At 46.9% G+C, this 12,991-nt stretch overlaps 1 protein-coding gene across 2 annotated transcripts in view; it reads right to left on the bottom strand.

Moving 5' to 3' along the window:
* Window positions 1–708: 708 nt before the first annotated feature.
* Window positions 709–12,991, bottom strand: part of LOC129396706 (uncharacterized) — a 32,544-nt gene continuing 20,261 nt past the window's right edge. The window contains exons 1-2 of one of the 2 annotated variants that reach the window (XM_055107394.2): window positions 11,397–11,505; window positions 709–3,097 (exon numbers count right to left, since the gene is read on the bottom strand). In XM_055107394.2, the coding sequence (XP_054963369.1) occupies window positions 2,493–2,792 (300 nt within the window). In that variant the 5' untranslated portion in view covers window positions 2,793–3,097; window positions 11,397–11,505 and the 3' untranslated portion in view covers window positions 709–2,492. Of the gene's footprint in view, window positions 3,098–11,396; window positions 11,506–12,991 lie in introns of those variants that run through there. The other variant, XM_055107393.1, reaches the window with a different exon arrangement.

Below are 12,991 nucleotides of genomic sequence, written 5' to 3'. Positions count from 1 at the left end.
CATCTCTTTCCCTTCCTTCCTTCCTTCCTTCCTTCCTTCCTTCCTTCCTTCCTTCCTTCCTTCCTTCCTTCCTTCCTTTCTCTCTCTCTCTCTCCCCCCCACTCTCTCTCTCTGTCTCCCCCCCCCTCTGTTTCTATTGGAACATTGGCTTCTCCTTCTCTATCTCTGCAGAGAAGTTCTCTTTTCCATCAGGCAAAAGGCAGGTCCTGAGATTATCCATTAGATCCTCACGAAGAGAGTGACCACTCTTCTTTCATCAAAGAGAATCCTCATCCCAGCCTGTGTTGCATGACACCCTGGTCCAGTCCGCTCTCACTGAGGCTATTGGGGGTTCATTTTTGTGAATAAAGATTGCAGTTCTCAGAGAATAGGAAGTCAAGATCTTTTGGGCTGCTTAGACATCTCGAAGATACTCATTGAGGGTGCTTTCTCGGATGGCTTGGGAGTTTTCTAAATATCTGTTTGTCATAATTTACCTATCCAGTGTGCTGGGACTGACTGAAAGGTTGTTATATTCTTAGGTGGGACCAATAGGAAAAGCACATCCAAGATAAAAGTGCTATATTTCCTCTATACTTCTTTGAGTTGCACCACACTTGGGTTAATAGCTCCATTCTAAGCATTACCTACAAAGAAGGAGACTGAGAAAGAGAAACAGAAAGGACTAGGAACCATGAGAACAGTGTAAACCATGCCCACTGAGGATGAATTATAGGAATGAAGGATATTTTGCCTAAAAAATAGAAGACTGAGGGTGAAATAGAAGTCCTTTTTAGAAAACTAGACAGTGGTTATGAGGAGAGAGAATCCATATGCTTGGTGAGCAATGTGTGAACATCGTGGACAAGTCAGTTTTGCTTAAGTGTGAGCAGCACGTTTGAAGTAGTTGATCGGCCCACACTGTAATGGGCATTACCTTAGGGGGAGTTAATGGCCTATTGCTATGCTACAAGTCTTCTTTAAAAAAAAAATCAATAGGTTTTTGGGGAACAGGTGGTGTTTGGTTACATGAATAAGTTCTTTAGTGGTGATTTCTGAGATTCTGGTGCACCCATTACCCAAGGAGTGTACACTGTACCCATTGTGTAGTCTTATCCCTCACCTCTCCTCCCACCCTTTCCCCCAAGTCCCAACGTCCATTGTATCATTCCTATGCCTTAGCATCCTCATAGCGTAGTTTCCACTTATGAGTGAGAACATATGATGTTTGGTTTTTTATTCCTGAGATACTTCACTTAGAATAATGATCTCCAGTTCTATCCAGGTTGCTGTGAATGCCATTATTTCATTCCTTTTTATGGCTGAGTAGTATTCCATGGTATATACATACACCACAATTTGCTAAGAGTCTTCTTTAAGAGGAGGGTTGATGCTGGGGATGCTAAGCAGAGGAGACTTTGGGATTGGGGATTTCCAAACCTTATTGATCACGCAATTGCCTAGAGGAGTTTAAAAAATCATAGACTGTTGAGTTGGGGTGGGGAAGAATCTCCTACAGGTGATTCTGATGGTCATCTGGACTTGGAAACCATTGAATCAGAAGACCTTTAAGGTATGTTCAAATTCTAAATTTTGACAAACTTATCTACACCAAGTGTGGCCCCCAGACTAGCAGCATCAACATTATCTGGAAACTTACTTGAAATTCCAGTTCTTCAACCCCACCCAAGACCTACTGAATCAGAAACTCTAGGGGTGGATTCTAGCAATCTGTGTATTGCTAAATACACAGGTGATTCCGATGCCTGCTCAAATCTGAGCACCACCAATCTTCAGTATTTATTAGTCATTCTATTTTTATTCTATATATTGGAGTCATGAGTTCCGTTGCATTTACCACCTAATATGTTGTAGCCAGCCTTAAAGGTGGCCACTAGAGAATCCCAAAGGCCAAGTATTCCCTGCCTCCCACTATTTAGGCCCTTGTGTATTTCTTTCTCACATGTTATCAGAGTTAGTCTATACGACCAGTAGAGTACAGCAGATTGATGGTATATCAATCCTGAGGCTAGATTTTGAAAGACAAGTCTTCTGCCCTGCTCTTTCTTGGATCACATGTCCACTGCCATGTCATGAGAACACTCAGCTATCCCCACGGAGAAGCCTATGTGGAGAGAAACTGAAGCTTCCTGCCATCAGCCATTAGGAACCCAAGGCCTCCAGTCAGAAATTAGGCGACATTGTGGATGTGGATCCTCCAGCCTGAGTCAAGATTTCATATGACTGTAGGACTGGTTGACAGCTTGACTATAACCTCATGAAAAACCCTGAGCCAGAATCGCCCAGCTATGCAGCTCTTGGATTGCTGACCCTCAGAAATAGATGTCTGGATAATAAATGTTTGTTGTTCTAAACTTCTAAGTTTGGGGTAATTTGTTACATGGCAATAGAGAACTAACACTAAACTCTTTTTCACACATCTGCTCTGATAAATTCCACTCTTGGTCATATACGTGTTCAGACAGGAGACTCCTCAGAGAATATTTTCACAGCTAGAGAAGAAAGTGGAATTTCTTCTTCTTCTTCTTCTTCTTCTTCTTCTTCTTCTTCTTCTTCTTCTTCTTCTTCTTCTTCTTCTTCTTCTTCTTCTTCTCCTTCTCCTTCTCCTTCTCCTTCTCCTTCTCCTTCTCCTTCTCCTTCTCCTTCTTCTTCTTCTTCTTCTTCTTCTTCTTCTTCTTCTTCTTCTTCTTCTTCTTCTTCTCCTCCTCCTTCTTCTTCTTCTCCTTCTCCTCCTCCTTCTTCTTCTTCTCCTTCTCCTCCTCCTTCTTCTTCTTCTTTTTAATGGACTTCATTTGAGATGTAAACCTGCCTCTAGCACTGACACTGAAATTTGGTGACACATCGATTCATTCTTGGCATTTTAAATGTGTCTATGATAAAATCCCCTCAGAGGATCCTTTCAGAACCCAGTTGGGAGATATCAGGGGCACTCCTTTAGGTCCAGTAGATGCTTTATTCTGCTTTGGCTGGACATTCTGGCTGGGACAATGGATCAACCTGAGGGAGAGGTCACATGGCCTTTTCTAGAGACAAGTCAGAAAGAATGGCAGTTGCAGGGGATGGGGAGTAGTAGTTGAGGCTGGTGACACTTCCCTTCCTGTAAAAGAAACAGAGTGAGAGGCTAATTGGGTCTTAGTCTTTGCATTTTGTATATGTATATGTATGTGCATGCATGTGGGTTGTTCTTTCCATTTACCATCTTGGAAGTCTTCAAAGAATTAGTGTCCAGGACCACTGGTCAAACATTATACCTTTTGTTGGTTGCTTTCCCCCGGTTGGTATTTTCTTTTATGGAAAGGGAGCTACAGAGGAGGGATCACAGAACTGGAGAGAGGGGCAGCAAACATTCTGAGTCTCTGAGGACTAAGGCTAGTCCACGAGAAGCTGGCCTGGGTTTGTGAAGGAGGTCTCAGGTCTCAGCTCTTAAGATTTTCTTCTGGGATTCCAAGACAGTGTCCTCTGCTGCTTCTTTCCACTGGCTGGACTCTGCCTGTAATTCAGGCAGGAGCCACCAGGTGGAGAAATGTGTAGATGACATCCTGGGGACACACACACACACAGACACACAGACACACACACAGACACACACACACAGACACACACACACACACACAGGTTCATTCATAGCAAACATTGTACATTTATGAAAGTTAGTTACCATTAATTCTTTCCTGGCCTTAGTTGCCTCATCTTTAAAGTGAAAAGGTTAAGGAAAGTGATTTCTAATGTCTGCTCTGAATTTCTAGGATTCTATAGTATTGCAGTTATAACAAGGCTTCTTTTACTTTTTAAAAATGTATTGCAGGTCCTTAAGGTTTTGGGGTTACAGCCATGTTCCCCATTCCTACCTTTCCCACAGTTTACTTGAGCTCTCTTTGAACATCACCTACCACTCAAAGTCAGTTTCCTCAACTTCTCTGTATTTTAAAAATGTCTCTATATTTTCATTTACTTGTTTTTCTTTTTTTTCCCCCTTAATTTTGGACACAAACTTTGTGTGCTTTCTTGGATTTCCTCAACTGCCTCTATTTTCTCTCGTTAGGTGCCCAGACAATTCTGAGTTTTCCCTCCTTTTCCAGGCTTGATCACACCATGGGATTTGGTTTTGTGGTGAATGGGGATTGGATGATGCAATCCAGAAGCCCAGGGGGATTTGCTCACTGTTGGGTAAATCTTGACTGGTGGGAAATGCGAGACTGGAGGAAGATGGTCAGATAAATCCTCCTCCTCCTTCCTGTGAATACTTTAAGGTATGATTTCTCCCTGCAAATCCTACAGAGAAGCCCAGCATGTCAAGCAAGCGTGTCTCATGAGTGACCTGCTGTAGGTCTGTAATGGTTAATTTTATGTATCAACTTGACTAGACCATGGGGTGCCCAGGTGTCTGGCTAAACATTATTTCTCGGGTGTTTCTGTGGGTGTGTTTCTGGATGAGATATGCATTTGAATCAGCAGACTGAATAAAGTAGATTGCCCTCCCTAATGTAGAAGTTCCAATCAATTGAGGGCCTGAATAGAGCAAAAAGGCAGAGGAAAAGTGAATTTGCCCTCTGTCTAACTGCTTGATCTGGGACATCAGTCTTCTACCTTTGAACTGGAACTTACAGCATTGGAATTCCTAGTTGTCAGGCCTTTGGACTTGGACTGTAGAACTATATTGCTGGCTTTCCGGGTTCTCCAGCTTGCAGATGGCAGATCTTGGGACTTCTCAGCTCCATAATCACATGAACCAACTTCTTATAATAAATCTGTCTCTCAATGTGTCTCTCTCTGTGCCCCCTCCCCTGTTCTTCTCTCTCTGTCTCTCCATGTATAGATATATAGGTCTATATGTGAGAGATCTATCTCTATATCTATGTATCTATCTCTATCTCTGTGTTGTGTTAATTCTGTTTCTCTGGAGAACGCTGACTAATACAGCATCTTTGCAGGTTGGTGTGAAGTTGCCACTAGGATAGCAATGCGTTTCATCACAGGGCCTTCCATCTGCACATGCCTTGCTTCCATTTATTCCTCACTTTCACTGTCCTGAGCTTGCACCCTTCCCCCACATAAAATGTCAGCACTTCAATCCTTGCCTCAGGCTCTGCTTTCTATAGGATCTAGGCCAAGACACCTGGCCCGGGATGACAAAGTGTCCCTCACCTTTTTGGCCGATTATGCCACTTGAGTTCTCCTTTTAATCTTTTTCTTCCTCCTCCATATTTTATTAACCTTCCTTCCATTGTTTTGAATCTTCAACTTCTCTCTCTCTCTCTCTCTAGATTCTTTCCTCTTAGTCTGTAAACATTCTCAAGTATGTCCAAGGAAAACCAAACATTCTCTTTATTAAAAGCATTTAACTCCATCTCTTCATGAACACATTTCTTATAAAAGTGCACTTACTGCCTGTGTTAGTTTTCTAGGGATGCCATAACAAAGTCCCACAAATTGGGTTGCTTCAGACAACAGAAATTCATTCTCTTGCAATCTTGGAGATCTGGCTTACAAAATCAAGATGTGGCAGGGCCTTGCTCCCTCTGAAGGCTCTAGGGGAGGATACTTCTTTGTCTATCCCAGCTTTTGGTAACCCAGGAGTTCCTTGACTTGTGGCTGCATCACTTCAGCCTCCACGTCCATCTTCTGTCTTCTCTCTGTATGTCTGTGTCTTCACTTGGCATCTTTCTCTCTCTTACAAGGACACAAGTCATACTGGCTTAAGGACCAATCCTAATGACCTCATCTTAACTTGATTACACCTGCAAAGACTTTATTTTCAAATAAGGTTCTATTTCTAGGTACTGGGATGAGAATTTTGACAATTTTTGTGTGTATGATTTAACCCATAAGACTGCCTTAATGTCCTTACTGCTAACTAATTCCTTGGCTTTGTGTAGTTAGGTTTCATTCCACAGGTTTCTCCTTGTATGGTTCCCATGAAGGTCATCAATGCCAAGTTCAATGGCTTTTACTCATTCCCCATCTTTGTGACTGTCCTGCAGTGTTTGTCATGATTGCCTTTTCCCTCCTTCCTGAAGCTCTCTACTACCCTCACATCCCAGTTACTGTGCACCCCTGTGGCTCTGCCTCTCTTTCAGATTGCTCCACGTGTGCACTCTTCTCTGACTTTTTCTTCATTCCCCATCTCCAATTCAAGATTCATTTTTAATATTGGGGCCTTGGTCACATTCTCTTCTTTCAACACACTATTCTCTGGCCTCCTCCCGACCTTCATGCATCAGTGCTCTCTTTTAAGTAGGGAACAGATATATCTCTCTGGCCTGTCTCCTGAGCTCAGGGCAAGCATTGCCACTGAAGAGCCTCGAAAGAAACATATCCCCATGTATCCCAAGCACAAGACATCCTCTTTACTTACACACACACACACACACACCACCCCAAACCCCATACTACCATCTATCCATTTTCTATTTTGCGTGTATCTATGTCAGTCTTTGTGATACTGCTCAGAGACTTCTACAAGTACTTGTGCTACTTTGAATATGGATAGACCCCTGAAGGAGTAGGTGAGATTAATCCAGTGAATTGTGGCTTATTGCCATTATTGTGACCCAATCTTTAGATTCACCCTATTGAGGCCTAGAGAAGTTTGATCTACACTTGATTCTATCGTCTGAGACCTTCAAAGCAGCACCAGAACAAGCATATATATGCAGACAACTTAGGGGTATTAGTTTTGTGGACTGCATATTTGTGTACCCCCAAATTTGTAGGTTGAAACCCTAACTACCAGTGGGGTGGTATTTGGAGATGGGGCCTTTGGGAGGCTATTGGGTCGTGAAGATGGAGCCCTCATGATGGGATTAGTGCCCTTATAAGATAAAATATGAAACTGCTTGCTTCCTCTCATTCTCATTCTTTCTTTCTCTCTCTCTCTGCCATGTGATGACACAGCAAGAAGATGGCCACCTCCAAGCCAGGAAGAGGGCCCTCACCATGCTCCTGACCATGCTGGTTCCCTTCAGCAGCATGTGAAATAGACGTTTGTTGTTTAAGCCACCCAGTCTACAGTATTTTTGTTACAGAAGCCTGAACTGACTTGACAATTAGGTAGCTCCAGGCCTAGTTTTAGATCAAATGAGGCCTAGGGGCATCCTTGGATATCTTTTCTCTCATAGGTAAATATATGATCTTTACATTAATTCTGCATTTTTTTCCCCAAAGCCTCTGGTAGAGAGCCTCCCAAATAGCCAGCTTCCTGTAAATGTAGCTGAATGGTGGAATTTGCCTGGCTGCTTCTCTTATTCAGGAAGCCTGAAAAACTGGCACTAGAGGATCTGTAAATGGGGAGCTGCTGCAGCTTCCTGCAACTCAGCTCCCAGATCCTTCATTCCCCGCCCAGCCAGACAGCATCCTAAGGGTGATGTTTAGCGTTCAGCATTGAGGTCAACTCAGGGATGAGCTGCTTTGAATCCTTCATTTCATTGATGGAGGCAGATGTTCTGAGACATTAAGGAACATCCCCACAGTCCTCCAAGGTCTTCTTATATGGCATCTACCTTTATTTACTTTCTTATTAGAAAAGATCGCATCATTCTTAGATGGCCATTCCTGGGATAGGCAGAGAGGGAACTCTGTGTGCACCCTCCCTGCAGTGTGTTGGTGGGGGATACAGTCCCATTGCACATTTTCATCCTGTGACTTTCACCCACAGCTCTATGGAAATGCTGCCTGGAAGAAAAGCATATCAGGGTATCGTTGGAGAGGTTGTCGTGGGTGGATCCTTGGGCTCTAGAGGTCTCAGCAGAGAGACGAGGGAAAGAAGGAGTGTTCAGGGGTAGTCGTGTATTGGGAAATCCAAGCCTTTGTGTGGGTATCTCCTGTGTTCATATGGAACCCAGGAATTCTCAACTATTCTCGAGGACTCTGCTTGGACCTTATAAGGATCTGTGCCTTCCTGGATAGCTGAAAATTGGTGTCAGTCACATTTTCAACAGCTTTTATTGGGTGCCTGCCTCTGCGTCTTGTATTGTCATAGCAGTTTACACACAGGAAGCCAGACCAGGAGTGAAGAATTTATGTCATTTGTTATTTTCTTTTATTTGTGAATATGTGTGGGTGTGGGAGACTGGGTGCTAGACATGGGCTGAGGTCCAGGCTAGGCACAGGGAGCTGACAGCTGCAGGACATGCTAATTGGTCTGGGAACGCCTTTGGAATCTAGGGAATTGGTTTTCTGAGCCGAGGCGGGGTCCAGGCAAGGAGGGAACAGGCTGCCGGCATCACAAAGGGACCGAGGACCTCCATGTACCCAATATCTAGGTCTCATCACTCGGAGAAACATTCTCAGCTCTTGGTGACCTTGTCCTCCCTCAACATGATACTCACTGCATATGGACTCATTTGACAATTGCCACAAAGGCCTTGGCCTCAGAGGCACTTTAAGGATATAATAGTAGGAAAGGGAGGCTTGGGGAGCCAGAGAGTCACCCACACAAAGCCCCACATGTGTTCCTTACAGAACCAGGATACACACCCAGGCTTCCTGAGGCCACATGTCCTCCCTGTGGCTGCCTGGTCATTCCCCTTCACGTAGCAGCTGTCTTGCTCCCATGTAGAATAGCAGGGCCCAGTGGCCACCTGCACCTTGCCATTCCCTCCAGCTCTGTGCTAGAAATGATGCAAGCAGGAAAATCATTTGCTTGTGGAACTACTATGTGTCAGGCACCTGCTGAACAGTAGCATTTGATGCTCTCGATGGCCTTACCATGTCGGCACTGATCTGTTGATGCTGCAGTTGAGGAGCTTTAAGCTTAGAGAGGTTAAATAGCACCCTCAAAGTCACCCAGGACATGCTGTGCTGCTGGAGGGGCTGGGACGCAGCGTAGGAGTGTGACCTCCTGAGCATGGACCGCACGGGCTGCCTCGCAACCAGCATGGTGAGGTGAGATGAGGTGAAGTAAGCTTGCAGCTCCTTGGTGCCAGCCCTCCCACAACCAGAGCTGGGCTGCAGCAGGCTCTGCCCCAGCTTACCTGGGCAAGACAGTGAGGACCGCACGGCTGGTGAGTGATACATGGAGAGCGTTGCCGCCTGCCTGACAGGCAGAAGATAAACAGCTCCCCGTTAAATCTCACTTAATGCTGATATTTATAAATTTATTCAGCTTGTGTTTACTGAATCGAGAGAATGCCTAATAACATAACGTGCTTCATCTCACATGTTCCTACTAATGAGAATGCAAGTACTGCTTAATTTTTTTTTTAACATTTCATTTGCTTTCCACTCACTCCCCCCCGTTCTGTTGTTGTTGGCTTAGAGTTTAATCTGTTGCTAAACACTGGGAAGTTTGGGCTTCTCAGGTGTTAGTGAGGAGAGAGCCAAGTTGGGTCTGGGGCAGTGGCTGAACCAAGGCCTCCAAACTGTGCCCTGTCCCACATGCAGTGCTTGGTGGCCATGGAGTTGGCATACCCAAAGGATGGGCCATACTGAGGGAAAATGAAAGTCCTGGTGTCCTCTGCTGTATTTTGGGGTGGCTTCATGCATTGGATCAGGGTTGCAGTATTTGGGGGCTTTGGGACAAAAATTTAGAGTAGAGCAGTGTCGTTGGCTTTGGACAGACAGGAGGATGGACAGAATGACCAAAGAAACATGAGCAACATTTGTGGGGTGTGGTATAGCTGTGTGTGAGGATGAGTGTGTGTGTGAGAGGGGTGCAGGGCTGCGTCTCTACCTTCATTTAATCTGCTTACTGAGTAATTTTTTTTTTTTTAGAAAGCCTTTCCCTGGCTGCTTATTGCCCCCAAGGTCAGCTGTGCTGGCTGCTGCAGGTTCAGTTCTGGGGTACCCAGGGCAGTCTTCACCAGGCAGGAGGAGCCCTTGGAGTGGGGCAGGGAGAGATGGCAGAGAGATCAGCAAGCTCATGAGGGTGTTTGGGAATGCATTTGGCAAAGAAGTGATGTTGGAGTGAGCTGAGACGGTCTGTGCTGGGCTTCCTTGGGTGGGGTGGGTGGGAGAGGGGAATGAGGGTGCCTGGCCTCAGAGGCCAGGTAGACAATGAGTCGAGTGGGGTTGGGAGGCACCAGGTAGAATTCTGGAGCAGGGAGGAGGAAGGCCGTGGAGAGGCTGTGTCCAGTGAGGCAGGACTAGGATGGGGGCACACAGGGGATGGGAGAATGGAGGCAGACTAAGTCTAAATCAGGGGAACAAAAACAGAATCTGGGACGAAGCAGTGGAGGAACTGAGATGGGATGCAGGCCTTCCACAACCTTTCCTTCCCCATCCCACCACGTCCTCTGTTTTCCCAGCTCCACATCCTCACATTCTATATCCACCCAGCACTAGATTTTCTTTTCGATGTCTCCTTTTTCTTCTCCTCTCCAACCAACCATATTGTGGGACTGAAGCATTCTTTCTAGTTCTAAAAAACATATAGCCTTAAATATAAAAGCTGGGTAGAATAATTCATACTTTCCCATCAAATGCCCTGGCATATCCAAACTTGCAGATAAACTATAAATGCTGTCTTATAATTCAGCCGATGGTCCACCTACCCACGCCTGTGTCCCGTCCTTGTGTGCTGGCTGGAGGAGAGACTGTGATGAGCGAGACCAGAGTTCCCACCCTGACCCCTCAACCTTGGACGGGCTATGGGCCTCCTGGGGCCTCATGACCAAAAGCTCCAGGCCTTCTAGCCTGCCCTGGAGGGCAGCACACTGCGGTCTGGGCATCTTCTGCTGGGCTGGCAGAGCAGGAGGCAGACCAGGCTGCTGGAAGCAGCAGCTCTAGGGCAGTGCTCTCTGCCTTTATCTGGTTTGAAAGGCAGGACAAAGCTGTCTTCTATGGGGCCTGGCATCTTAGGAAAGGGACTCATGCCTTTAGACATTATCCAAGAAGCTGGGATAGGCCTGGGTAGGGCAAGGATGGAGGCTCCAGCCAAACACCAGAGGCCCAGTTTTTCTCAAGGGCAGGGAACAGATAATGTATCAAGTTTCAGTTCTGCCCATTGCTGGGTTTGTGCCCCTGATAGAGTCCTCTCCCTGTCTGGGCATCAGATTCCCTGTCCCAATAAAAGCAGATTGACACTGAATAACTAACGCAACCTCTGCAATTCCATCTATGGCCAAATTTCCACGACCACCTGCCCAGACAAGCTTAAACCATGGTGTCTTTGCCAACACCGTCCAGACCTGCAGGGGCTGACACAGGCAGCCTTGGGAAGAAGGGCAGCTTTCTTTACCAGGACCAACATATTGGGGTCCCTCTAGTTTGCTTCTCTGAGGGTTGCGGCACAAGCGGATGTCACGGACATCAGAGGGCTTGAGTAGCAAACACCTATTTAAGGAGTGAGTTGAGAAGCTCCAAACACAACCTCTGCTGCCGCCTTCTGTTTCCCGTCCCCCCTACCAACCCATTCAGTCCTCTCCACGTGCAGCCTGTATCCCTATCCACGCTGATACCTCCAAGGCCTATCAGGATGGTCAGCCATCCCAGCTGCTTCTGTCCCGCTGCAGCAGCAAGAACTTCCTCTGAAAGCGCCTCCGCATGCCTCCCTCTGGGCGCAGCTCTGTTTGGGGCTCCTTCAGGGGAGGGGGACGGGGGTTCATCCCTTTCTTTTGTGCTGCCTCTCCCTCCCACTTCCGCTCCCCTCGCTGCTCCAGTGACCTTTCACCCCTTCCTTGGACGTCCCTCAAAGGCAGCTCCCGTGGTTAATAACTTCGGCTGGCAGCCCCACACAAAGCCAGGGCCGGAAACCATTGTCCCGGGGACAATGGCCGAGCAGCCCAATAATGAGGTGGCCACAGTGTTGTCTGACATCCCACGTTGCCCTGGCAAAGGGGGAGGGGCAGCGGGGCTCGCCATGCCCTCGCCTCCTGGAGTTGAATTATTCCCCTCGCACATGGTGGTTCCTCCTTCTGAGGCAGCACCAGGCACCTGTGCCCTCCGGTGGCTGCATTTCCCGGGGACTGCATGCTGAGGGGATGTCACCCAGAGACCCTGACCCCCCTCAACACACAGCACCGTTGTTACTTTGCCTCATTTTCCTGCTCCCATGTCCCAGGGAGCCAGTCAGTACCGCATAGTAGGGCAATTGATCGGTTCTGGCTAATCCATAAGGGAGGGGAGATCTCAGCCTGCCACCCAATGGGGAGCATGTGGCACTCTGGAAAGAGCATGTGCTCTGGAGCCAGAGGGCATGGGTTCAAGGTCTCCCTTCTACCTTTCTAGCTGTGTGACTTTGGGGAAGCTACTTGACTTCTCTGAGTCTCCACTTATTAATCTATAAAAGCCGAGGTGGGATGGGAGCTGAGAGGAGGACTCTCACAAGCAACCTCAGAGGTGAATAACTGTGACCTCCAAGAAGTCGCCATGTCCTTGCCACTCTGGTGGGTCTGGGCATCTTCTGCTGGGCTGGCAGAGCAGGAGACAGACCAGGCTGCTGGAAGCAGCAGCTCTAGGGCAGTGCTCTCTGCCTTTATCTGCTTTGAGAGGCAGGACAAAGCTGTCTTCCATGGGGCCTGGCATCTTAGGAAAGGGACTCATGCCTTTTGACATTATCCAAGAAGCTGGGATAGGCCTGGGTAGGGCAAGGATGGAGGCTCCAGCCAAACACCAGAGACTCAAACTCTTTGTGAGAGTGGCCCTGCCTCAGTACTAACTTCATGCTTTTTGGGTAGGTCCAGCCTTGTATTCCAAACCAGACCATCAATGATTGAGAGATGTAGTGTGTTGCCTGCTTTCCTCTCTCTCTCCACCTTTTGCCCTCTGCACAGTGCTGGGCACTCGGAAAGATCCCAATGCAGCGGTATGGTAAGGGTTGACTGCTAACATCTGCAAGAGGCGCTCAAGCAGTTCTCAGCCCTGCTGCCCATTGGAATTTCCTGGAGAGGCTTAAAAGATACCCAGAAATTTTGACCTAATTGGTATGGGCTTTGGCATCAGGTAAAGAAACATTTTTTTATATCCTTAGAAAATGAGCCGACTCAGACTTATTCCTGAGCACAGCCCCTTCTTTGGGGGAGAAATACAGTATATTTTAAGGCAGTCTTGATAT

Source organism: Pan paniscus, chromosome 12, assembly GCF_029289425.2.
Source record: "Pan paniscus chromosome 12, NHGRI_mPanPan1-v2.0_pri, whole genome shotgun sequence".
Lineage (NCBI taxonomy): Eukaryota > Metazoa > Chordata > Mammalia > Primates > Hominidae > Pan > Pan paniscus.
Note: the sequence above shows the minus strand (reverse complement) of the source record. Positions and strands in the feature narration are given on the sequence as shown.